Consider the following 23766-nt stretch of genomic DNA (forward strand, 5'->3'; position numbering starts at 1 on the left):
GCAAAGGAACAGAAGATGGACAAAGCCCTGCCACCCACATGGAGACAGGGATGGAGTTCAGGCTCCTGGCTTTGGCCTGGCCCAGCCCTGGCCATTCCAGCCATGTGGGGAGTGAACCAGCAGATGGAAGAGCTCTGTCTCTCCCTCTCTTTGTGTGACTCTGCCATTAAAATAAACCTTCAACAAAGTAAAAAGATATTCTTTAGAATTAAAAACATCATTTTTCAACACCAAAAAAGTTTGACTGGTGAAATAATAAGAAAAAGGACTATTAGTTGCTAAGACCCAGTCAGTGGCCTGGAAGATCAAACAGAGCTATCTTAAAATGCAGAGCAGAAACAGAAAGAGATGGAAACTGAGAGACTTGGAGGATGGATCTGAGAGAAACAACATGTAAATAACCAGGGAATTTGGAAGGCAAAGAAGGAACAGATGGAAGAGCTAAAGCAAACAAATAACTGAAACATTTCCCTTAGCTGCACAAAGCTGTGTCTGGAGACGGGAAAGCCTGGATCCCACGTAGTTACACTGGTAAAATGCCTCACTCTGCACACAAAGCGGGGAATCATACAAGCTTTCAGGAAGAAATACAGATAATGTAGAAAAAGAGACTGCTTTCAACTTCTCATTTGCAACAGTGGAAGCGAGGCGACAGTGCAGTGACATCTGACTGCGAACAAAGATCACGGCCCCTAAGCCTTATATCCGGTAAAGATGTTCCCTGGTCATGGCAGAACAGTGTGGGAGGATTCAGAGAGGGTATCATCCACATATCCGACCAGGGGAGACACCTGGGGAAGGACTCTGTTCAAAACAGCTCAGAACAGAGACCTAAGCCAAGAGGGTCAAAGAAAAGGGGAACATTGGTGAGTGACTTTTTTCTTTTGGCTTGGAAAACTGTCTTCACATAAAATGTCTAAATGGGAGTTTGTTATCACAGTCTCTTGTTAAAGCTGGGGTAAGGGCAGTGGCCTGGCGCCTATCTATTCACCTTAGCAGTTTCAAAAGGGTAACTTGGGATCCCCTGGGTGGTGGTTCCCAACAACATTCTCAGAATATTTGGCAAAAAAATGTAACAGAGCTAATGAATGAGAACACCCTGAGCATCCAAAGCTGAACTCATCTGCTCTGTCTTCTGTAGTCCCTTTGTGATTTATGGCCCTAAACTGGAAAGCCTGGAATTTCTGCTTTTTCTCATCTTCCTCTGCCTCCCACCGTTACCTACACTTCAGTCTACTCCTTTGACATCTTTCAAACCCACTGTTGATGACAGTCATGCATTTAATGGAGGGGGGGAGGAGGCAGAGGAAGACAGCAACAGTTTCCATTGGCCTCTTGGCTCCTGTGCTGGCCTTTAAATCCACCAATTCAAGCTGACCCTTAAATAATTTTTCCAAAACAAAAATCTGATCACTCTCCTCCATACTTTAAATTCTTCATATGCTCTCCATAGCCTGCCTAAAATATAAACTCCCTTTTAACACGGTATACAGGGTCCTTTATCACAAGACCCCTGCCTAGCTTGCCAACTTCATCTCTATTATTTTGCTCATTGAACTTTAAAGTGAAACTACGTAAAATGACAAAATTTGAAATTCTCTAAACAGGTGGTGCGATGTCACATTTGTATTCTTTCTCCTACCACTGCACACATCTCTACGGCAGTACTGGGCATGCTATAGGACTTGTCTTCTCTGTCTGTCCTACCTACTTTAGACTGAGGCTCTTTGGGCGCATCATGGCCAGCACTCGATGACAACTGTACGGACTCTGCTTCCAAGCAGGATGAGGAGCATGTGGCAGGCCAATGCTGATGACCAGAAAAAGCCAGGTACATCACAAAAATAATCTTTTTTTTCCAAAGAAAGATTTACTTATTCATTTGAAAGAGTTACATGGAGATGGAGAGATAGAGAGAGAGATCTTCCATCCTAGTTCACTCCCCAGACGGCCGCAATGGCCAGGGCTTGGAGTGATGCCAGGAACTTCATCCAGGTCTCCCACATGGGTGCAGGGGCCTGAGCACTTGGGCCACCCTCTGCTGCCTTTCCCAGGCCACTAGTAGGGAACTGGATTGAAAGTGGAACAGCTGGAACACAAACCAGTGCCCAGATGGGATGCTGACACTGCAGGTCGCGGCTTTACCTGCTATGCCACAATGCCAGCCACTCCCCTCCCCAATGAGTTCTTAAAGATCTAACACTTGTGGAAGCAACAAGGATTAGATATACTAATAGTTTAGTGAGGGGAGAATGGGTAGGGTGAGTCAACAACCAATAGCTTTTTTTTTGGTGTTCACGTGACCCCGGGCATGGGCTCAGGACCAGGGAATGGCTGTCACTGGGGAAAGCAACCACAATGCTTTAAATGATGACATGGAGCTGGACAGACAAAACTGAAGTTCTGAGGGGCCTCACATGTAGGACTTCTGGAAGGAAGCTACTGCTGGGGACATAGAAGCCAGTGATATTTTGGTGCTCTTCCAAGCTAGAGTAACAAAACTAGATTTGAGGGCCCTTAAATACTTGGCAAATTTTCAAGTTATGTGAAGAAACAGGCTAAAGAATTAAGCTGAATGGGTCAATTAAAAATATTCAGGGGAGGGCAGTGCTGTAGTGTAGCAGGTAAAGCCACCACCTGCAGTGCTGGCATCCCATATGGGCGCCAGTTCAAGTCCTGGCTGCTCCATTTCTGAGCCAGCTCTCTGCTGTGGCCTGGGAAAGCAGAAGATGGCCCAAACCCTTGGGCGGGCCCCTGTACCTGCGTGGGAGACCCAGAGGAGGTTCCTGGCTCGTGGCTTCGGAGCAGCACAGCTCTGGCCATTGTGGCCAGTTGAGGAGTGAACCAATGGATGGAAGACCTCTCTCTCTCTCTCTCTCTCTCTCTCTCTCTCTCCCTCTCTCTCTCTCTGCCTCTCCTTTCTGTGTGTAGCTCTGACCTTCAAATAAAATGAATAAATCTTTAAAAAACAATATTCAGGGGGTGGGGCCAGCACTGTGGCTCAGTGGATTAAAGCCCCATGCTACAGTGCTGTCATCCCATGTGGGTGCTAATTGGAGTCCCAGCTGCTCCTCTTCCAATCCAGCTCTCTGCTGTGGCCTGGGAAGATAGCAGAAGACGGCCCAAGTCCTTGGGGTCCTGCACCCATGTGGGAGACCTGGAGGAGGCTCCTAGCTCCTGGCTTCGGAATGGCCCAGCTCCAGACGTTGCAGCCATTTGCGGAGTGAACTAGCACATGGAATACCCTCTCTGTAGCTCTATCTTTCAAATAATTAAATCATAAAAAAAAAAAAAAAATTTCAGGGGCAGGCGTTGTAGTGCAGCTGGTTGGGCTGCAGCTTGGGTTGGCCACATCACGTATCGGAGTGCCTGGTTTGTGTCCTGGCTACTCTATGGTCTGATCCAGCTTCTTGCTAATGTGTCTTAGGAGGCAGTGGATGATGGGCCCAGTACTTGGGTTCTTGTTACCCATATGGACCAGATGGAATTCCTGGCTTCCAGCTTCAGCTAGGCCTACCCCTGGCTACTGTGGGCATTTGGGGGAGTGAACTAGCAAATAGAAGAGCTCTCTCCTTCTCTTCCTCTCTCTACACTCTGCCTTTCAAATCAACAAATGAATAAATCCAAACTTAAAGAAACAAATGAAAAAGAAAGATTAACATAAAAGACATGTGGAATCCACTGAAAGGTTTTACAGGTGAATGAATCGCAGAAAACAACTGCATTTTAAGAAGCAGTATTAAAATATCCAAACCAAATGAAAAGATAAACCTACAGATTCAAGAAACTCAGCAAATCCCAAGTTGACCAACACAAAGAGAAGCACAACAGACGCATCACAGTCAAACTGTGGCAAACCAAACATAAAAGCAACGCAGCGACAAGACCAACAGCTGGCTTCTCAACAGAAATGACAAAACCCAGAAGTCAACAGAACGTCTTTAAAGTGATGAAAGAGTGGATCAGCACTGTGGCACTGCGGGTGAAGCTGCTGCCTACAATGCCAGCACCCATATTGTAGTGTTGGTTCAAGTCCTGGCTACACCACTTCCGATCCATTTTCCCATTAATTTTACTAGAAAGACAGCAGAAAAAAGTCTGAGTATTGGGCTCCTGCCACCCACGAGAGAGACCTACATGGAGTTCCTGGCTTCTAGCTTTGACGTGGTCCAGACCTGGCTGTTGTGACCATTTGGCAAGTGAACCGGATCTTTGTCTCACCCTCTGTCTCTCTGTAGCTTTGCATTTCAAATAAACAAATAAATCTTTTACAAAATAAAGCACTGAAAGAAAATAACTACGAATTTTGAATTTTATATCCAATGAAAACATCTTTCAGAAGTGAAGAGAAGGGGCCAGTGCTGTAGTACAGAAGGTTAAGCCTCTGCCTGTAGTGCCGGCATTCGATATGGGCACTGACTCAAGTCCCAGTTCCTCCACTTCCAATTCAGCTTCCTGCTAATGTGCCTAGGAAAGCAGTGGGAGATGGCCCAAGTCCTTGGGGCCCTGCATCCATGTGGGAAACCCAGATGAAGCTCCTGGCTGCTGGCTTAGGCCTGGTCCGGCCCCGGCCACTGAAGCCATTTGGGGAGTGAACCAGTGGATGGATCTCTCTGTCACTTCCTCACCTTCCTCCTTTTAAAAAAAAGTGAAGGTAAAATAAAAATATTTTTAGACAAACTGAAGGAATATATTGCCATCAGGGCTACACTAAAGTAATGAAACAAAGTGAGAAAATGAACCTAGACAGAAGCATGGGAATGTAGGAGAGAATGAAGAAAACAGAATAGGTGAGTATTAAAGAATACCAGCTAGAGGCTAGCACTGTGGCACAGGGGTTACAGCCCCAGCCTGCAAGCACCGGCATCCTATATGGGTGCCAGTTCCAGTCCCGGCTGCTCAACTTCAGATCCAGCTCCCTGCTAATGCACCTGGGAAAGCAGTGGAGGATGGCCCAAGTGCTGGGGTCCCTGCACCCATGTGGGAAACCTGGAAGAAGCTCCCAGCTCCTTGCTTCAGATCTGCTCAGCTTGGGCCACAGTAACCATTTGGCGAGTGAACTAGCGGATGGAAGATCTCTCTCTCTCTCTCTCTCTCTCTGTACCTCTCTCTGTAACTCTTTCAAATAAATAAAAATACATCTTTTTTTTAAAAAAAATAAAATAAACAAGATAGCTGTAGAAAACAGTTACTATTATGTTTTCCATAGTTTAAGTACATTTAAAACTAAAGTACAAGACAACCGTAATACACAAAAGGTTGTGGGGGAAGAGATAACTGTTCTGGCTGGCGCTGTGGCTCAATAGGCTAATCCTCTGCCTGCGGCGCCAGCATACCGGGTTCTAGTCCCGGTCGGGGCACCGGATTCTGTCCTGGTTGCTCCTCTTCCAGGCCAGCTCTCTGCTGTGGCCCCGGAGTGCAGTGGAAGATGGCCCAAGTGCTTGGGCCCTGCACCCCATGGGAGACCAGGATAAGCACCTGGCTCCTGCCTTCGGATCAGCATGATGCGCCGGCTGTGGCGGCCATTGGAGGGTGAACCAACGGCAAAGGAAGACCTTTCTGTCTGTCTCTCACTGTCCACTCTGCCTGTCAAAAAGAAAAAAAAAAAAAAAAGAGATAACTGTTCTAAAAGTTTTGCAGTATCAGGAAGTGGTAAAATAATTTGTATTAGCTATAACATGTCAAGATGTTGAATGCATAATGAAGTCTATAGGGTAAGCTCTAAAATAATTATAAAAGAATATCTATTTAACAAGTTAATAGTAAAAATGGTATAATATTTTTGATTACTCAAAAGAAGGCATAAGTGAGAGAGAGAAAAAAAAGAAGCAAAACTAATGAGCTAAATTAGAAAACAAATAGTAAGACGGCAGACAAGTCCCACTAAAATAGTGGTTATACTAATTCAGAGTTTCTCAAGAGTGGCCCCATTAACATTCTGGGCTGGATAATTATTTGTTGGTAGAGGGCTGTCCTGTGCATTGCATAATCAGCAGCATCCTTGGTCATCCATCTGTTTACTGGATGCCATCAGCACTCACTCAGGTGCAACAATTAAAAATATCCACAGACACTGCCAAATGTCCTGAAGAAGACAAAACTCCCCCCTGGATGAGAAACATTTGTAGAGGCAGCACAATCCTAACCAAAATCCTGGCAGCTTTTGTAGAAAATAACAAGATGTTTCTAAAATTGGTATGGGGATGCAAAGGAACTAGAATAGCAAAGATTATCTTGAAGAAGAGGGGTGAAATTACAGCACTCAAACTATCAGATTTCAAGATTTACTGTAAAGGTACAATAATTAAAGTCAATGTGTAACTGGCATTAAAAAAAAAGACAAGCAGCAATGGAACAGAATAAAATCCAGAAATAATATTACACATAAAGTCCAGATATACACACACACACTTAACAAATGTGAAAGTGAAATGAAGTGGGGGAAGGGGTAGTTTATCCAATCAAAGGCACATGTCACTTGGCTACTTTCAAAAATAAACAAATACATTCAGACATAGTCATGTGCCACATAAGGATGTTTTTCAACAACAAATTGCTTAGTGACATGGTCATCATTGTTTGCATAAGTACACTCTATGATGTCTGCACAACGATGAAACTGCCTCATGACACATCGCTCAGAATGTATCCCCTGTGTTAAGCAACACATGGCTGTATGTACCTTTATCCCATCTCACACCAGATTTAAATGTGAGATGTAAAGTGATAGAGCTTTCCAAAGAAAGAAGTAACATCACTGTGATTTTGGAGTAGGTACAAATTTCCTAAACAGGTTGCAAAAATAGGATACATCGAAGAAAAAAATAGATAAATCAGACTACATTTAAAATTAAGACCTTCTGTTCATCAAAAGACACTACTGAAAGAGTGAAAAGGGAATCCATAAAGTGAGGGGAGACCCTTGATACACAGCTGACAAACACTTACATCCAGAATATAGAAAAGTTTTTTTTTTTTTTTTAACAAATCATTAAGGAAAGATAGACAAGCCAACAGAAACATGGAAAAGAACCTGAATTGACATATCACAACAAAGGTTATCCAAATGTCTATTAAACACCTGAAGGGATATTCAACATTAGTCAGAAAAATGCAACTTTAAACCACAATGAAATATCATTACACATCCACCAGAAAGGCTAAATTGAAAAAAAAAAAAAAAAAAAAAGGGAAAATACTAGGTGTTGGCAAGGACATGAAGCAACTAGAACTCGTATTCAGTGCTGATGGGGGTGTAAGTTTATCTTGGAACACTGGCAAATCTGTTATTCTATGGGTGAGCATACATATGCTGTACAGTCCAGCAGTTCCACTCTTTGATACATACCCAACAGAAATGCATACGTACGTTTATTAAAAGATGTATTCTTCCCAAAGTGGAAACTATCCAAATGCCCCTCCATAGTGGAATGGATAAATAAATTGTGGTATAGTTTCTCAATGGAATACTATATAGATAAAAATTTACCACAACCAGAGATCTTCTAAGGAATGCGTTATAGGCTCAGAAATATATAAACCAGTTTTCTGTAAAGACAGTATAACACATCACTACTCTGATATGCCTATAAAAGGCAATCATATAGCTTTATGGGAAGGCCATGAAATCACAGTTTCATGACAACATGTCAATTACAGAAGGGATTGTTTGAAGATCTAAAGCCTTAGGAACCCTAGATTCTAGTTCTATAAAGTGTAATCCTGATATTTAAAGTGTGCTGTTGCAGAGTCTGATGTTGATATAATCAGAAGTAATGATGGTATTTTAACCCACAAAATGACACTAGAGGCACTCAGAATGAGCTGATATTCTGGGCGAGTTTAGATAAGGGTTAACAAGCATGAATAAACAATTCTTGACTACTAATGGCCATCTAAATCCTCATTTACTGTACCCTCACTGTGGTCCTGGAAGGTCGCCACTGGGGAGGGGAGAGAAGAGAGCTGAACTCCCTGGTCTCTTCCTCTTGCCCTCACCTCTTTCAGCCTTGTCATGGTGGGTAAAGACAAATGGAGCAGTCTGTACAGGATAAAGTTTTATACTTCCCAGTCACTTAAAGGATAAGATGGAGGATCACAAGGTACTTACCAAATATATAATGAAGGAGTGAAAAGGTGAGGAAAAAAAAGAAGTACAAAAGGAATTTGGAAACAAAATAAACACCAAGAGGGAAGCATTCACTTAGGGAGAGGAACCTGTGTTGGGGTGAGGAGACTACCCCGTCTGGGGCTGTGTGGGAAGGCTGCTCTAGGTAAACGCCTAGTCATATACAAACACCGGAAGGAAGAAGCCAGAGGACCTCATAAATGACAGATATGCCATTGTGGCAACTAAACCAGGCCTCAGCAGGTGCTAGACCAGTGAGATCACTTGCTCAGGGCCTTTGCACCTGCTGTTCCTCACATATCCTCGTGGCTCATTCCACTGTCTCTTTCAAGACTTCTCAAACATCACTCTTAAGTGAGGCCTCTGATCACTCCTCCACATCCTGGAACTCCCTATGTCTTTTTCCTGCCTCTTAAATCTTTCTTCATAGAGCTTAGAACCATTCCTCAAACCAGATGACCTAACTCTGTTCTTATTATCTCTCTGCCTCGCTAGAAAATAGGCTCTAAGAGGCAGTGATTTTTTAAAAATACTTATTTACTTGACAGGCAGACAGAAACACACACATTAACCCAGAGAGAGAGAGAGAGAGAGAGAGAGAGAGAGAGAGAGAGAGAGATTGAGACAGACAAAGAGACAGACAGAGGGAGAGAGAGTGTCAGACAGTTCCTACCCACTGGTTCACTTCCTAAACGCTCATGATGGCTGGAACCGAAGCCAGAAGCTGGAACCATAATCCAATCTCCCACATGGGTGGCAAGAACCCAATCACTTGAGTCATCAATGCTGTTTACCAAGGTCTGCCTCAGCAGGACGCTGGAGCCAGGAATCAAACCCAGGCACTCCAATGCGGGACATGGGAGCCTCAACCACTCAGCTAAATGCACATTCCCAAAGGTAGTGATTTCTGATTGGTCCTTCTAGTACAGAGCAGGGATTCAACAAATGCTTGTTGAGTTAATGGCCATGATCTGAGATCTGGTTCTCTCCTAGGTAGAGCTTTGATACTATCTATGTCTTAACTGGAGTCTACTCCTCTTCTCTTAGGGAGAGTTATTCATACAAGTAAGCGATCTCATCCATAGAAGGATCTTGTTAGATTTGCTTCCAGGGGGAAATCACCGTTGGAGACTTTGGTTTACCCTAGCCTACTTTCAGGCTGTTTCCAGGCAAGGAAGAGAAGAAGCATGAGAACAGGAATCTTACAAGCTGTGTTCTGCTTCTGCTTCTAACAGGCCGGGCTGTGTGATATACATGTGTTTTAGCTTCATCTAACATAAAATAAACTTGATGGAAAAGATGATCTCCAAAATTTCCAATTTCAAGTTAACTAGCCTATAGATAGGAAGACTGTGTTTAGATACCAGAGACAGAAGTTCAAACCTAAGAGTGGCCAATATATGTTGTAGAATAGGAGGAATAAAATCAATTTTTTTTGTTTCACTGCTGAAAAATCAACATATGCCAAGCACTGTGATATTTTATGTACGTAAATTCCTCATCCACAAGGGTAGAAGCCCAAGCCTCAGAGAGGCTAAGTGATCTCTGTACAGCAAGCAGATGATACTTGTTGGATTCATCTCAAGCCCGTATGACTCCAAAGGCTGTAGGTGCTATTTCCCTTCTACCGGAGTCTTCCAACCTGGAGGCTCATCAGAATCAAGGAGGAACAATTTCAATATAGATTCCTGGACTCTACATCAGATCTACTGAATCAGAATCTAGGTGTGTGTGTGGGGGGGGGGAGTGAGGGGCGAGTTTGGTAGGAAATGAAGATTTAAAAGGTTCCCAAGGGGACTGGTGTGGTGGTGCACTGGGTTAAGCCCCACCTGTGATGCCAGCATCCCATATGAGAGCCAGTTGGAGTCCTGGCTGCTGCACTTCTGATCTAGCACCCTGCCTGAGAAAGCAGCAGAAGACAGCCTAAGTGCACGGGCCCTGGCATCCACATGGGAGAATCAGACGGAATTTCAGGCTCCGGGCTTCTGCCTGGCCCAGTACCAGCCGTGGAAGTTATTTGGGGCATGAACAAGCAGAGGGAAGACCTCTTTCTCTGACTCTGGCTTTCAAATAAATAAACAAAATATATTTTTTTAAAAAGTTAAAAAACAAGGTTCCCAAGGTCAGTCTGATCACTAGCTAGATTTGGGAATCCTGTACTATATAAATTCTACATATACTCACTCTCCAAAGAACAAGAGGTACGTGATGCAAGAGATCCTTGTTAAAAAAAAAAATCCGTCCAGCAGCAGTGCTAGTCCTGCTGGAGGACTATTGTTCTGGGTTAAAACGATGGGTTTATATGTTTGTTCCCCCAACCAAAAGGTTTACTCTTCTAGTGTTATAGCTTTACTTATGGTTTCATCTGGTACAGTGTCTGCCAGGCAGTTCCTACTCACTCATTGTTTAATTAATAAGAGAAAGAAGCTGGATAAACATTAAACCTCCAGCCAACTCTCAAGTTTTGTTGCTTTCCACTCATCCTTCCCTCTACCTGGTAATGTTTCCTTACAATAAATGTACTGCACGACATACACCGCGCTATGTAAGCTCTTAAAGAGCGCTGGAAGACAAAAGTGAACCCCCACAAGGGGAAGAGTGGACTGTGGGAAGAGTGGACTGCAGCACACTGAGTGCACAGAATAGAACATGGAGGTCAGAAACCACTCTCGGCTCACGAGTGCTCTGTTTAGTCAACTTCAGCAGAATATTTGTCAAACTGCGCCATGTATTACATCAATACTTTGTGTCTGTCCTCTCCACTAGATAAGAAGTTTTCTGGGAAGCAGCACACTCTGGAAACAAGGTTCTTAACTTGGAAAAAGAGCACACATCAGAATATACATGCTAAGTGCCTCTCTGGCCCCCACTTTACATTTATGCCTTGGGACCAGAAAGTGAGATAAATCCTTTGGGTGATTGATATACATGTATATGAGGATATTTCAAAAAGTTTGTGGAAAATGAAGTTTAAAAATAAGTTCATTTTGGTGCAAAAAATTTAAGTATGTGTATATAGGGATATTCAGAAAATTCACGGAAAATGCACACTATAAAAAAACCTATGCATGGATTTTAAAAACTTTTTGCACCAAAATAGTCCCTTTTTTAAGAAAAGAAATTTATTTATTTGAAAGGCAGAAAGACAGAGATAAAAAGAGACCTTCCATCTGCTCATTCATTCCCTAAAACTAGGAACCTGGAACTCCATCTGGTCTCCCACGTGGGTGCAGTAAGCCAAGTACTTTAGCCATCCTCCATGGTCTTCCAGGCACACTGGCAGGAGGCTGGATTGGAAGCAGAAGCAGGACTCAATTTCAGGACTTCCCATAGGGATGTAGATATCCTAAGCAGTGGTTTAACCCATTGTACCACAACCCTGCCCCAATAAACTTATCTTTTAATTGAATTTTCCCACAAACTTTCTGAAATACACACACACACACACACACAAAACCTCTGCTGCTGCAGAAATGGAGTAGATGTACTCCATATTCCTCCTGTTTAGTATAACTAACCCTCTAGATGTCATCTATAAAGCAAACATAAGAAGACTCTGAAAGGCAGAGAGAAGCAAGCAGACTGGCTGGGGACCTTATGACCCAAGGAGTTCCCTGGGATTTCTTTCTGTCCAATACATCCCAGGCATAGAGCTGAAGAAGCTGGCAACCTGGAAGCACCAACAGCTGCATACACAAAAAGCCCCAACAAAAATACAAAAACCTGCTCTTTCTAGCCAAAGGGCCAGGAAAGGACAACTTTGCAAGAAAAAAAAAAAAAAAACTTTTGGACAATAACTGCTCTGTTCCAGCCAAACACTAGAGAAAAGAGTGTGGCCCCAGCCATTCTGGCAAAGGCTAAGCCAGGAGCCTCAACTTCCACTTTCAAGAGGCTGTAAGGAGGCACCCACAGATGTGGTGGAATGAGAAGGCCATGCCAAGATGGCCACTGGCAAACCACCTGGGAATCCACCTGGCAACAGAGCCTGCCTGGCAACAGGCTATGATTGGTTAGGGCATAAACCACCCCTTGACCAGATTGGCTGCTTCAGCTATATAAGCTGCTGTAGCAACTGAAATAAATGAGTCTGCGGGCTGCTGCCTCTGGCCTGCTTTCACCCAACTCCCGGGGTCTGTGTGGTGACTCAGCACCTCTTGCCCCCACTGTGCTCCTCCTCTCAGAACGAATCCACCACAACAAACAGAGGCAGGGGCAGCGAGGGAATTCCATCCCACCAGTCCTGAGGATGAGGCTCCTTCCCACCTGACCCCATATGGAGAGCCAAACCTTCCACTCCCACTTGACAAACGGAAGGCAGCCCCCCCCCCTCCCCAGTGGGGTGTTGTCAGATGAGGCCTCGTGAAAAGTTAGGACTTTCACCGCTGTGCAGTAGTAACATGTCTGCCCACACTGCAATGTCTGGAGGCCAAGTAGGGAGCTGGAACACCCACCTCCAGCCAGAGTAATGGGGAACCCTCTCCCTCTTCGTTTACTCCACTTGCAGTAATGAGATAGGGACCTCCCTTCTATGTGAGGAGGAGTGGTATTAGAGAAAGCCAGACAAAATAGAAGACCCAAATATGAGTCATTGTCTCAGAACCCAACACAAAATTGTCCAAGTTTCAGTAAAAAACAAAACAACCACTCATCACACCAAAAAACCAGGAAGAACTCAAACTGAATGTCAAAAGACAAGTACTCAACACTTGTCAATGCTAAGATGACAGAGATGTTAGTGTCATCTGATAAATACATTAAGGCAGCCCCAATTGCAACATTTCAATGAGCAATTATGAAAATGCTTCCAACAAATCAAAGAACAGAAAACCTCAGGAAAGTAACAGAAGATACAGAGAAAAAACAAATGGAAATTATAGCAAAGGAAAGAAAAAGCTCAGTGGATGGGCTCAACAGCAGAATGGAGGGAAAGAGTATCTGTGAGGTGGAAGACAGACCAATTGAAATTACTCAGCCTGAACAAGAGATAAAACAAACTTAAAAAAAAAAGTTAACAGTGCGGCTGGCGCTGTGGTGCAGCAGGTTTAACGCCCTGGCCTGAAGCACCGGCATCCCATATGGGCGCCGGTTCTAGTCCCAGCTGCTCCACTTCTGATCCAGCTCTCTGCTATGGCCTGGGAAAGCAGTAGAAGATGGCCCAAGTCCTTGGGCCCCTGCACCCACGTGGGAGACCCGGAAGAGGCTCCTGGCTCCTGGCTTTGGATCGGTACAGCTCCAGCTGTTGTGGCCATCTGGGGAGTAAACCAGCAGATGGAAGACCTCCCTCTCTCTCTCTTTCTCTCTATCTATGTAACTCTGACTTTATTTAAAAAAAAAAAATAACAGTGACTCAGAGACCTGGGGGACTATAACAAAAACCATAATGGCTGAAAAGTGCCAAATCTGGCAAGATACATAATTCCATATGTTCAAAAATCAGGGCAAACCCCAAATACTATAAATCCAAAGAAATTTATACTCAGACACATTATAATTAAATTTCCAAAACCCACAACAAATCCTTTAAGCAATCAGAGAAAAATGATACCTTGCCTATAGAAGAAAAACAATTCAAATGACAGATTTCTCATCAGAAACCATATAGGTCATAAGAAGTTGTATAATAATTTTCAAGTGCTGGAAAGAAAAAGAACTATCAATGCAGAATCCTCGACCTAGCAAAAAATGTTCACTAAGTTTGAAGTAGAAGTGGACATGGTCGGGTGAAGGAAAATGAAGAGATTCTGTCACCAGCAGACTCACTGTGAAGGAAGAGCTAACACAAGTTCTCTAAATGGAAAGGAAATTGTTTTAAAAAGGAATCTTAGAACGCTGGGGAGGAAGAAAGAACATGGCAAGCAAAGAGATGTGAACATAGCAGATCTGTCTGAGCCTCTTGAGTTTTCTCAGTTGTGCTGGACGTTTCAAGGATAGATTACAACACTTTCTGGTGTGTTCTAAATGTATGTAAAAGACATTTTAAAGACAATTACATTACAAATGAGGCAGGGTAAAGAGCTATTAAGGGGAGCAAGCTTTCTATATGTCATAGAACTGCTAAAGGTAAGCTATATATACACATAATGTATAACCCAAAGGAACCAGTAAAAAGTCTACATACACTCATATATACATAAAGAGATACGCTAACAATACTATATTAAATCAGATGTACTTCTAAAAATATTTAAATAATCTATAGGAAGGGTAAAAGGAGAAAACAGAAATAAAAAGAGAACAAAAGGCAGACTTAAGCTTTAGCTTAAGTAAATAACCATATTAAATGTAAAAGATCTAAATATACCAATTAAATAGCAGGTGTTTGGTACAGCTGTTAAGATGCTAGTTGGGATGCCCTGTCTCCTATCGGTGTTCCTGGGTTTGAGACCTGGCTCTGCTTTCGATCCAGCTTCCTGCTAACACATATCTTGGGAGGCAGCACGCGTAGGTCCCTACATCCATGTGGAAGATCTGGATTTTGCAGAGTGAACCACAGAATGGATGATCTCTCTCTCTCTCTCTCTTTCTCTCTCTCTCTCTTTCTGCCTTTCAAATATAAATAAATAAATAAATGGCAGATTGTCAGAGTGAATTTAAACACAATCTAACTGTATACTGTCTATAAGAAACTCACTTCACATAAACAACATAGGCAGGCTGAAAGTAAAAAGATATTATGCAGACAGCAAAGGATTTTAACAGTAGCTATATTAATATCAAATATAGTAGTCTTCAGAGAAAAGAAAATTACTAGAGGCAGAAAGGAACAGCATGTAAAGTTAAGGATAAATCTGCTAAGACATAGCAATCCTAAATGCACATGCATAAAATAACAGCTGCAAAATGTGTGAAACAGCAAAGGCCAAAACCACAGGTACACATGATGATTTCAACATCCCCCTCTCAACAGCACAGAACTAGACACAACACCAACACAGATACAGAACCCAGCACCACCACCGCCGGCGACAGAACTAGACACAACACCAGCACAGACACAGAACCCAGCACCACCACCGCCGGCGACAGAACTAGACACAACACCAGCACAGACACAGAACCCAGCACCACCACCGCCGGCGACAGAACTAGACACAACACCAGCACAGACACAGAACCCAGCACCACCACCGCCAGCGACAGAACTAGACACAACACCAGCACAGACACAGAACCCAGCACCACCACCGCCGGCGACAGAACTAGACACAACACCAGCACAGACACAGAACCCAGCACCACCACAGCCGGCGACAGACCTAGACACAACACCAGCACAGATACAGAACCCAGCACCACCACCGCCGGCGACAGAACTAGACACAACACCAGCACAGACACAGAACCCAGCACCACCACCGCCGGCGACAGAACTAGACACAACACCAGCACAGATACAGAACCCAGCACCACCACCGCCGGCGACAGAACTAGACACAACACCAGCACAGACACAGAACCCAGCACCACCACCGCCGGCGACAGAACTAGACACAACACCAGCACAGACACAGAACCCAGCACCACCACCGCCGGCGACAGAACTAGACACAACACCAGCACAGACACAGAACCCAACACCACCACCACCGGCGACAGAACTAGACAGAACACCAGCACAGACACAGAACCCAGCACCACCACCGCCGGCGACAGAACTAGACACAACACCAGCACAGACACAGAACCCAACACCACCACCACCGGCGACAGACCTGGACACAACACCAGCACAGATACAGAACCCAGCACCACCACCGCCGGCGACAGAACTAGACACAACACCAGCACAGACACAGAACCCAGCACCACCACCGCCGGCGACAGAACTAGACACAACACCAGCACAGACACAGAACCCAGCACCACCACCGCCGGCGACAGAACTAGACACAACACCAGCACAGACACAGAACCCAGCACCACCACCGCCGGCGACAGAACTAGACACAACACCAGCACAGACACGGAACCCAGCACCACCACCGCCGGCGACAGAACTAGACACAACACCAGCACAGACACGGAACCCAGCACCACCACCGCCGGCGACAGAACTAGACACAACACCAGCACAGACACGGACCCCAGCACCACCACCGCCGGCGACAGAACTAGACACAACACCAGCACAGACACGGACCCCAGCACCACCACCGCCGGCGACAGAACTAGACACAACACCAGCACAGACACGGAACCCAGCACCACCACCGCCGGCGACAGAACTAGACACAACACCAGCACAGACACGGAACCCAGCACCACCACCGCCGGCGACAGAACTAGACACAACACCAGCACAGATACGGAACCCAACACCACCACCGCCGGCGACAGAACTAGACACAACACCAGCACAGATACGGAATCCAACACCAGCACCAACCAACTGGATCTGTGACACTTACAGAACACTTCACTGCACAAGAGCAGACACATACTCTCTCCAAGGGCCCAGAGAACATATGCCAAGACAGATCGGAACCTGGACCATACAACAAACTCCACAATCTCAAAGAACTGAAATAATACAGGCTATGGTTCCCAATCACAATGGAATATTAACAGAGAAATAACAGGAAAATCTTCAAATGCCTGGAAATTAAATAATATATTTCTAAATAATCCATGGAATATATGGAAATGAATGAAGATACAACAAATCAAAAATCTGTGGATTCAGCTACAGCCCTGCTGTCCTAAATTTATAGTACCAAGTTATATAAAAAACAGACAGTTCTCAAATCCAAAATTTAAACTCCCACCTCAAGAGCCTAGAAAAAGAAGAGCAAAATGGATCCAAAACAAGCAGAAGGTAGGAAAGAATAAAGATCAGAGCAGAAATTAACAAAACAGAAAATAGAGAAAATTGACGAAACAAGTGGTTCTTTGAAATGGTCAATAAAACTGACAAAGGTTTCACAAGACTAAGAGGCAGGATCTTCCTCTTTCTTCCTCCTACCTTCCGCTCTTTTTTTTTTTTTTTGGACAGGCAGAATGGATAGTGAGAGAGAGAGACAGAGAGAAAGGCCTTCCTTTTTGCCGTTGGTTCACCCTCCAATGGCTGCTGCGGCCGGCGCATCTCGCTGATCCGAAGCCAGGAGCCAGGTGCTTCTCCTGGTCTCCCATGGGGTGCAGGGCCCAAGGACTTGGGCCATCCTCCACTGCCTTCCCGGGCCATAGCAGAGAGCTGGCCTGGAAGAGGGGCAACCGGGATAGAATCCGGCGCCCCAACTGGGACTAGAACCCGGTGTGGCGGCGCCGCAAGGCGGAGGATTAGCCTGTTAAGCCACGGCACCAGCCCCGCTCTGCTCTTCCTCCCTGCCCTGCACCCCTACCACAGGAGGCTCCTCCTCTGCTTCAGGCTGCCCAGTGGACTCACTGCAGTCACAGCAACACCCCCAGTTCTTCCTGGGCCTACGAGACCCCAAGTTAGGTCACTTACAAACCGAATTCAATGTAAGTGCTCTGTAACAGCTGTTACAATGTAGTGTTTAGAAACAATGACAAGGAAACAAGCCTCTACTCCCTAGCAAGCCCTTGCCTCTCTCCCCAGCTCACTTCCAGCCTCCCTTTCCATCTCCTGTCACTCCAGCCTTGCTGTCCTGTGGCTGCTCCTCATGCCAACAGTGGCCTGGACCTGCTATTCCCTCCACCTGGAACCACACCATACTGCCTGTTCTCTTCCTTCTTCCAGGGCTCTGACCAAGTGCCACCTAGCGAGCGGGGCCTGCGGACTGGCATATATATCAGATTCCTATCCACTCAAGGATGCACATGTCTCATCACTCTTATCTACCCTGATTTTTATTCAAGGCATTTACCACTTTCTGGCCTGTGCTGTACTTACATGTTTGGCTTTTTATCTTCTCCAGTAGAAGGTAAGCTTTCCAGGACATGGATTTTGTCTATTTGCCTAGAGCAGTGCTTCAAACTTAAGTGCTCCAAAAAGATTTGCTGCATGAATGAATGAACCACTGGCCCGGGAGCCAAGAATTTAGGATTAGACAGTAGATAATCTTGATTTGACTCCTGGTTCTGCCATTTCCTAGCTATGACGTAATCTTGGACAGGTTCTTTCCCCATGTTTTAAGTGTTCTCATCTGCCAATCAGTGGTAATAATTTTTACTCCATAGGAATGATACCAAGATTTAAAAATGTATGTAATGTGCTGAGCTCACTATAAAAGTGCTTTCTTTATGACACTGTCACTCGATACAGAAAGACTGAAAAGCCTTGTTGTCATTAGGACTAGATACTGACTGGTTTTAGTTTATGCACTTCTCGTATGTGATTTAATTCAATCAGCTGCTGGCTTCAGAAGGATGGCTAAGGTGCAGGTTCTTCCTCCCACTCTTGGCTATGTTATCTCGCGTGGATCACTTAACCAAGCCTCAGTTTCCCCACGTGTTAAATGGGGCTAATATAATACCCACCACCTAGCCTTGCTGTGTGCATGAAGAGTTACCAAGTAAAAACAAAGTTAAGCATAAAGCAACTGTACATGTTTCCTGTTTCCGAGGGCTCACTATGGCAGCCATGAGGATGGTGACTGTAGCGTGGAGGAAGGGCAAGTGCATCTAAGCAAAGAACTAAATAGAGGAGCAAAAGCCGGCGTCAGCTAGGAGCGTGTCTCCTAACCGGGGTCTGCCCTCCACTGGGACCGACATTCTCGAAAAGCAAACTCCCTCCCACCACCCCGTGGCAGCCAGCCAGACAAAACGTCTCTGCTGTCTGGACCACTGGGATTTAAGGTTTCCTAAACAAGTGTACGGGTCAGAGTTCCTGAATGAAGGCTCGATTAAGAGCCAAGAGCACAAACGTGTGTTTCATGGGGCGGCGCTGTCACACTCAACGTCAGAAATGGACGCTAAAACCTGGTCCTGAGGCTGAGTGGGCGCTCACCAGGTGAGAAACCAATCGAGACTCAAAGCGTGGAGACGTGAAAAGGGAACGTGGAAGGCTTAGAAGAACCAAAAAGAGCAAGGCACGTACGGAGGAAAAGTGCTGCCCGGGGCCTGCCAGGTGAGAGAGGAACCACCCCTCCCAACCCTGACCACGGTATTGCAGCCTTAGTGTCCTCGCTGGATCCCTCTCTAAGGGCTCTCTACCTCTGAGCTCCCTCTCGTTCCCGCCACTCTCCCCTTACCTCGTCTTCCAGCCTTTCCCTGACACTCCCGCCTCCTCCGCCCCGCCGGAAATGACGCGCTAACTAGCGCGCCGTACCGCGCCAGAAAGGTTCTGCGGAGAGGAAGAAAAGGTTCCGGTGAGACTCACTGCGCAGGCGTGCCGGCTCTGGCGGTCAAAGCGCCTTCCGGGGGCCGAGGAACTGCGCTGCCTGTCTTGGCCCGTCTCCTTTGAAGTTCTCTGTGCGAAGTTCGGAGAGGCCGCGATCTCCTAAGGAACGTTTTTCTGCAGCTCCGACGCCGGTCGGTGCCCCAGCCTCTCCAGCCCTTGCCCTTTGACCCCGCTCGCGCGGCGGGGTGAGAGGTCGGGTGGCCATCTTGTGGCGGCGGCGCGGGCGGCTGTTACTGCGGAGACCCATCCCACCCCCGCCCCCACCCCCATCCCCACCCCCGCCTCGGCACTCCGGGCCGGGTGTCAGCCGGTAAAGCGGCCCGCAGTCTGGCAGCCGAGGCCCGCGCCGCGTGCCGTCGCTCTTCTCGCCGCACTGGGCGGCCCAGGCCGCTCGCTGCCGGGCCTCCGCCGCCACCATGTCCTCCTTCTCCGAGTCGGCGCTGGAGAAGAAGCTCTCGGAGCTGAGCAATTCTCAGCAGAGCGTGCAGACCTTGTCCCTGTGGCTCATCCACCACCGCAAGCACGCGGGACCCATCGTCTCCGTGTGGCACCGCGAGCTCCGCAAAGGTAGGCGCCCCCTTCCCCGCCCCCTGGGCCCTCGCGAGGGTCGTCCTGTCTCCCCATCCACTCCCCCCCGCCCCGGCCCCTTTGGCTTCCTCATCGGCCCTTGCTTTCCAGGCCTGGGCCTCTCTCTGATCGCCCTTCTGAGACCGGGGACAGTGTTGTCCCTGTTTCTGGAAGAATGCAGCAGGGCCCGGGAAGGTTTAAGGTTCCTGTCTGAGGTTTCGTGGAGCAGAGCTTAGGTGCAAAGATTTGCAGTTTTCCTCCTGACACTTAATGCCCGTCGGTATCTCGACCGCAGCGCTCGGCGGAGGGTGAAGGGGACTGGCTCTGGTCTGTTGGCGACCAGGCCCGGCCTGTGCTGGGCATCGGGACTAGAAGCCGGGGAGCTGTGCAGTCAGGCTGCCTAGATCCAGCCCTGCCTGATGCCGGGTGAGTTTCCTTGTTTCCCATGACGGAGACAAGGGCGGCTGCCACTTAACAAAGCCTTTGCTCCATGCCAGTCACCGCACTGAGGCCTTTGTCTGTGTCCTCGGGCTGAGCGGCCTGTGAACGGGGTAGTCTCCCTCTTAGAGAAGTCGAGGGGCCGTTCCTCCTCGGCTCGGCTGCCTGTGCAGCTGCCCTGGGATCCAGGGCCTGGCACGTGCAGGGGGCTGAGCTGCCTCTTGCCAGGCACTGAGTTGGACATGCAGTAGCATGGGACTGGCACCTGCTGACCCCAGCGGCTTCACCTGTCTGGATGCAGCGATGGTGATAACTGAGAAGTCCTCTGCCTTTATTGGGTGTGGGGGTGGTGGTGCTCACTTCCCCACCCCGTCATTTTTGGTTCCCAGAGCCCTGTGAAGCAGGAGCTGTACGGATGAGGACAGACTGAGGCCCCTAGAGTAAGTTGTGGAGAAGAGGAGACAGGCCGAGGGCCTTGGAGCGTGCAGTCAGGCGCCGTCTCTGCCTTCAGGTGCTTTGTCGGCCGGGTCAGGAGTGGGCTCCCACATGCGATGTCCTGGGGAGTTCTAGACAGAAGACAGGCCGCTCGGAGCTGTGCTGGACCCCTGAGTGCAGTAGCCGTCCGCGGCACAGGAAGTGACTGTTCTCTGCCACCCTCGTTTACAGATGAGGACACTGAAGTAGCTAAGTGATATTTCCAAGGTCTTTGAACAGAGAAGGCTCAGACTCTTAGCAGGCTGGCAGACGCCAAACTCCAGGGCTTTTTCGGGAGACAGAGTTTCAGTGCTCCAGTGGCACCTCCACATGTGGGCTGCAGTGTGTGGTGGGGGGGTCCCCTCAGCCCCGTGGGCAGCTGGCGCAGAGAGCCTGGAGCTCCCAGAGCCTCCTTTGTGCACCCCACTGTACCATCCGAAGACTGTTTGTAACAACTGCTGAGATATGGAAAGAGTGGGAACCACCTTCATACTGAGCCCTGCTGGGTAGGATCTCCTTGATATTACTTTTGTGAAGACTAATTGATTCCTCACTGTACTTATTTGACTTACTGAAAAAATGACAATTTAGAGGATGCATGGGTTTAAGAAGTTATGAAACTCCTTTATCTCTCGTCACACAGGCTAGAGCTCTGTGTTGTAAATAGGCTGGCATTATTATCCCCATTTTATAGGGGAGAAGGTTGAGATACTGGGAGAGTCAGTGCCTTGTTCAGAGGCGGGTACGTGAGCTCAGGACGGTCTGATGCCAAAACTTGTACTTTTCCAAGTCCCCAGTGCCTGGGTGCCCTTACTAAGGAGGCAGTCATCTGGTTCCAAGTAAGCCTGTGGTACTTCCATTTAGTGGAATCAGTCATTGCCTCCACCCCATCACTTGGTTGTGTCTTTTCTGTCAGATTGTGTTTGGGGGCAGAAATTAGACTTTCTTGTTTCTCTGTAATGCTGTATCATTTAGCAGGGTGCCTGCCTGTCACACAGTTAAAGAACAGCTTCAGCGTTAAATTGTGGTCCCTGATACCATTTTGAGTAAAGGATCCAAACAGCACTGACCAATACAATTTTCTGTGACTGTAGCAGTATTTTATATCTGCCCTGTCTAGCAAGGTACCCGGTTGTCACATGGCTGTTGAACATTAAAATGTGTGACTAGGGAGTCAGTGTTGTGGTGTGGTGGGTTAAGCTGTCATTTGCAACGCCAGCATCCCATATTGGAGTGCAAGTTCAAGTCCTATCTACTCTGCTTCTGATCCAGCTTCCTGCTAATGTGCCTGTCAAGGCAGTGAGTGATGGCCCAAGTACTTGCGCCCCTACTTCTCACATAGGAGACCTGGCTGGAGTTCCTGGTTTCAGGCTGGCCCAGCCCTGGCTGTTGTAGTCATTTGGGGGATGAACCAGTGAATGGAAGAGTGTGTGTGTGTCTGTCACTGTGCCATTCTAATAAATAAATAAATAAATCTTTTTAAAAGTGTGACTACGGAACTAAGCTTTAAATAAACCGAGTTGAGAACTCAGCCCCAGGTTTTGGTAGCCAGAATTCAGGTGTTCAGTAGCCATATGTGGTTGTTCCTGACACTGTGTGGAGACCGTGCAGAGCTAGCAGACAGCACGATGCAGCTGTCTGATGGCCAGGCTTCCTTCATGAGTTGAAGATGCAACCCACACTAAAGTAGGAAAAGAGTTTGTGCCCATGTGTTCACATCCACTGGTCCCTTGGAGTCTAACCCACCTTGCGTCCTTAAGTGTGAATGTTGCTATCTGTGCTCAAGTCATTTTCCCCACAACGATGTTTGATGTTCACATACCGTCCCTTGAATTGCCTTGAAAATCTTTACAAGATTTACAAACAATTACTTTTTTTGGATTAAAATACTACTTCTATTTTTTGATACATTTGATCTTCCTTTTATTTCTAAACTTTGTCTTGTTTATGTTGTATCTCTTTTCAAGAAACAGTTTATTTGGAGAGAGAGTATGCGCTACAGAGAGCACGTGAGAGTATGCGCTACAGAGAGCACGTCCATTCATTGGTTCACTTGCCAAATGTCCACAACAGCCAAGGCTGGGCATTTCCACGAGCCATGGGCGGCAGGGACTAGAGCTTTTAATTTTTTTAAAGATTTATTTTTTTATTTGAAAGGCAGACTTAGAAAGAGATAATTTCCATCTGCTGGTTCACTCCCCAGACACCCACAGTGGTTGGGGCTGGGCCAGACCAAAGCCAGGAGTGGGTGGCAGGGGCCTACGTTCCTGGGCCACTTTCTACTGCTTTCCTAGGCACATTAGCAGGAAACTGGATTGCAGATGGAACAGCTGGGACTTGAACCAGTGCCCATTTGGGATGTCAGTGTGCCACAACACTGCCCTGGGACTCAGGTTTTTGAGCCATCATCTGCTGCCCCTCAGCGTGTACATTAGTGGGAAGCTGAATCAGGAGCAGAGGTGGACTGGATCCCAGGCGCTCTGGGATGTGGGCTTCCCAAGTGGTGGCCTAACCTGCTGTACCACCATGCCCTAACCTAGTTCTTCTTCTTCTTCTTCTTCTTCTTCTTCTTCTTTTTTTTTTTTTTTTTTTAAAGAGGAGAGGAAGCGGGGTGGGGGATCTTCCATCCGCTGCTTCACTCCCCAGTTGACTACAACGGCCAGAACCGTGCCAATCCAAAGCCAGGAACTTCCTCCGGGTCTCCAACACAGGTGCAGGGGCCCAAGGACTTGGGCTATCTTCTGCTTTCTCAGGCTGTAGCAGAGAGCTGAATGGGAAGTGGAGCAGCCAGGACTCAAACCAGTGCCCATATGGGATGCTGGCACTGTAGGCGGCAGCCCTACCCTCTATGCCACAGCAC

General features: G+C 46.9%; 2 protein-coding genes across 3 annotated transcripts in view; one reads left to right on the forward strand and one right to left on the reverse strand.

Moving 5' to 3' along the window:
* The window catches only part of TTI1 (TELO2 interacting protein 1), a 53863-nt gene extending 34436 nt beyond the window's left edge, over nucleotides 1-19427 (reverse strand). Inside the window, exon 1 of one of the 2 annotated variants that reach the window (XM_062204185.1) lies at nucleotides 19407-19427. The gene's annotated coding sequence lies outside the window, so the exon portion shown is untranslated. Of the gene's footprint in view, nucleotides 1-19278; nucleotides 19324-19406 lie in introns of those variants that run through there. The other variant, XM_062204186.1, reaches the window with a different exon arrangement.
* Nucleotides 19428-19715: 288 nt separating this feature from the next.
* The window catches only part of RPRD1B (regulation of nuclear pre-mRNA domain containing 1B), a 58185-nt gene continuing 54134 nt past the window's right edge, over nucleotides 19716-23766 (forward strand). Inside the window, exon 1 of the mRNA XM_062204187.1 lies at nucleotides 19716-19994. Coding sequence (XP_062060171.1) covers nucleotides 19844-19994 — 151 coding nt within the window. The 5' untranslated portion in view covers nucleotides 19716-19843. The remainder of the gene's footprint in view (nucleotides 19995-23766) is intronic.

This window comes from Lepus europaeus, chromosome 10 (assembly GCF_033115175.1).
Source record: "Lepus europaeus isolate LE1 chromosome 10, mLepTim1.pri, whole genome shotgun sequence".
Lineage (NCBI taxonomy): Eukaryota > Metazoa > Chordata > Mammalia > Lagomorpha > Leporidae > Lepus > Lepus europaeus.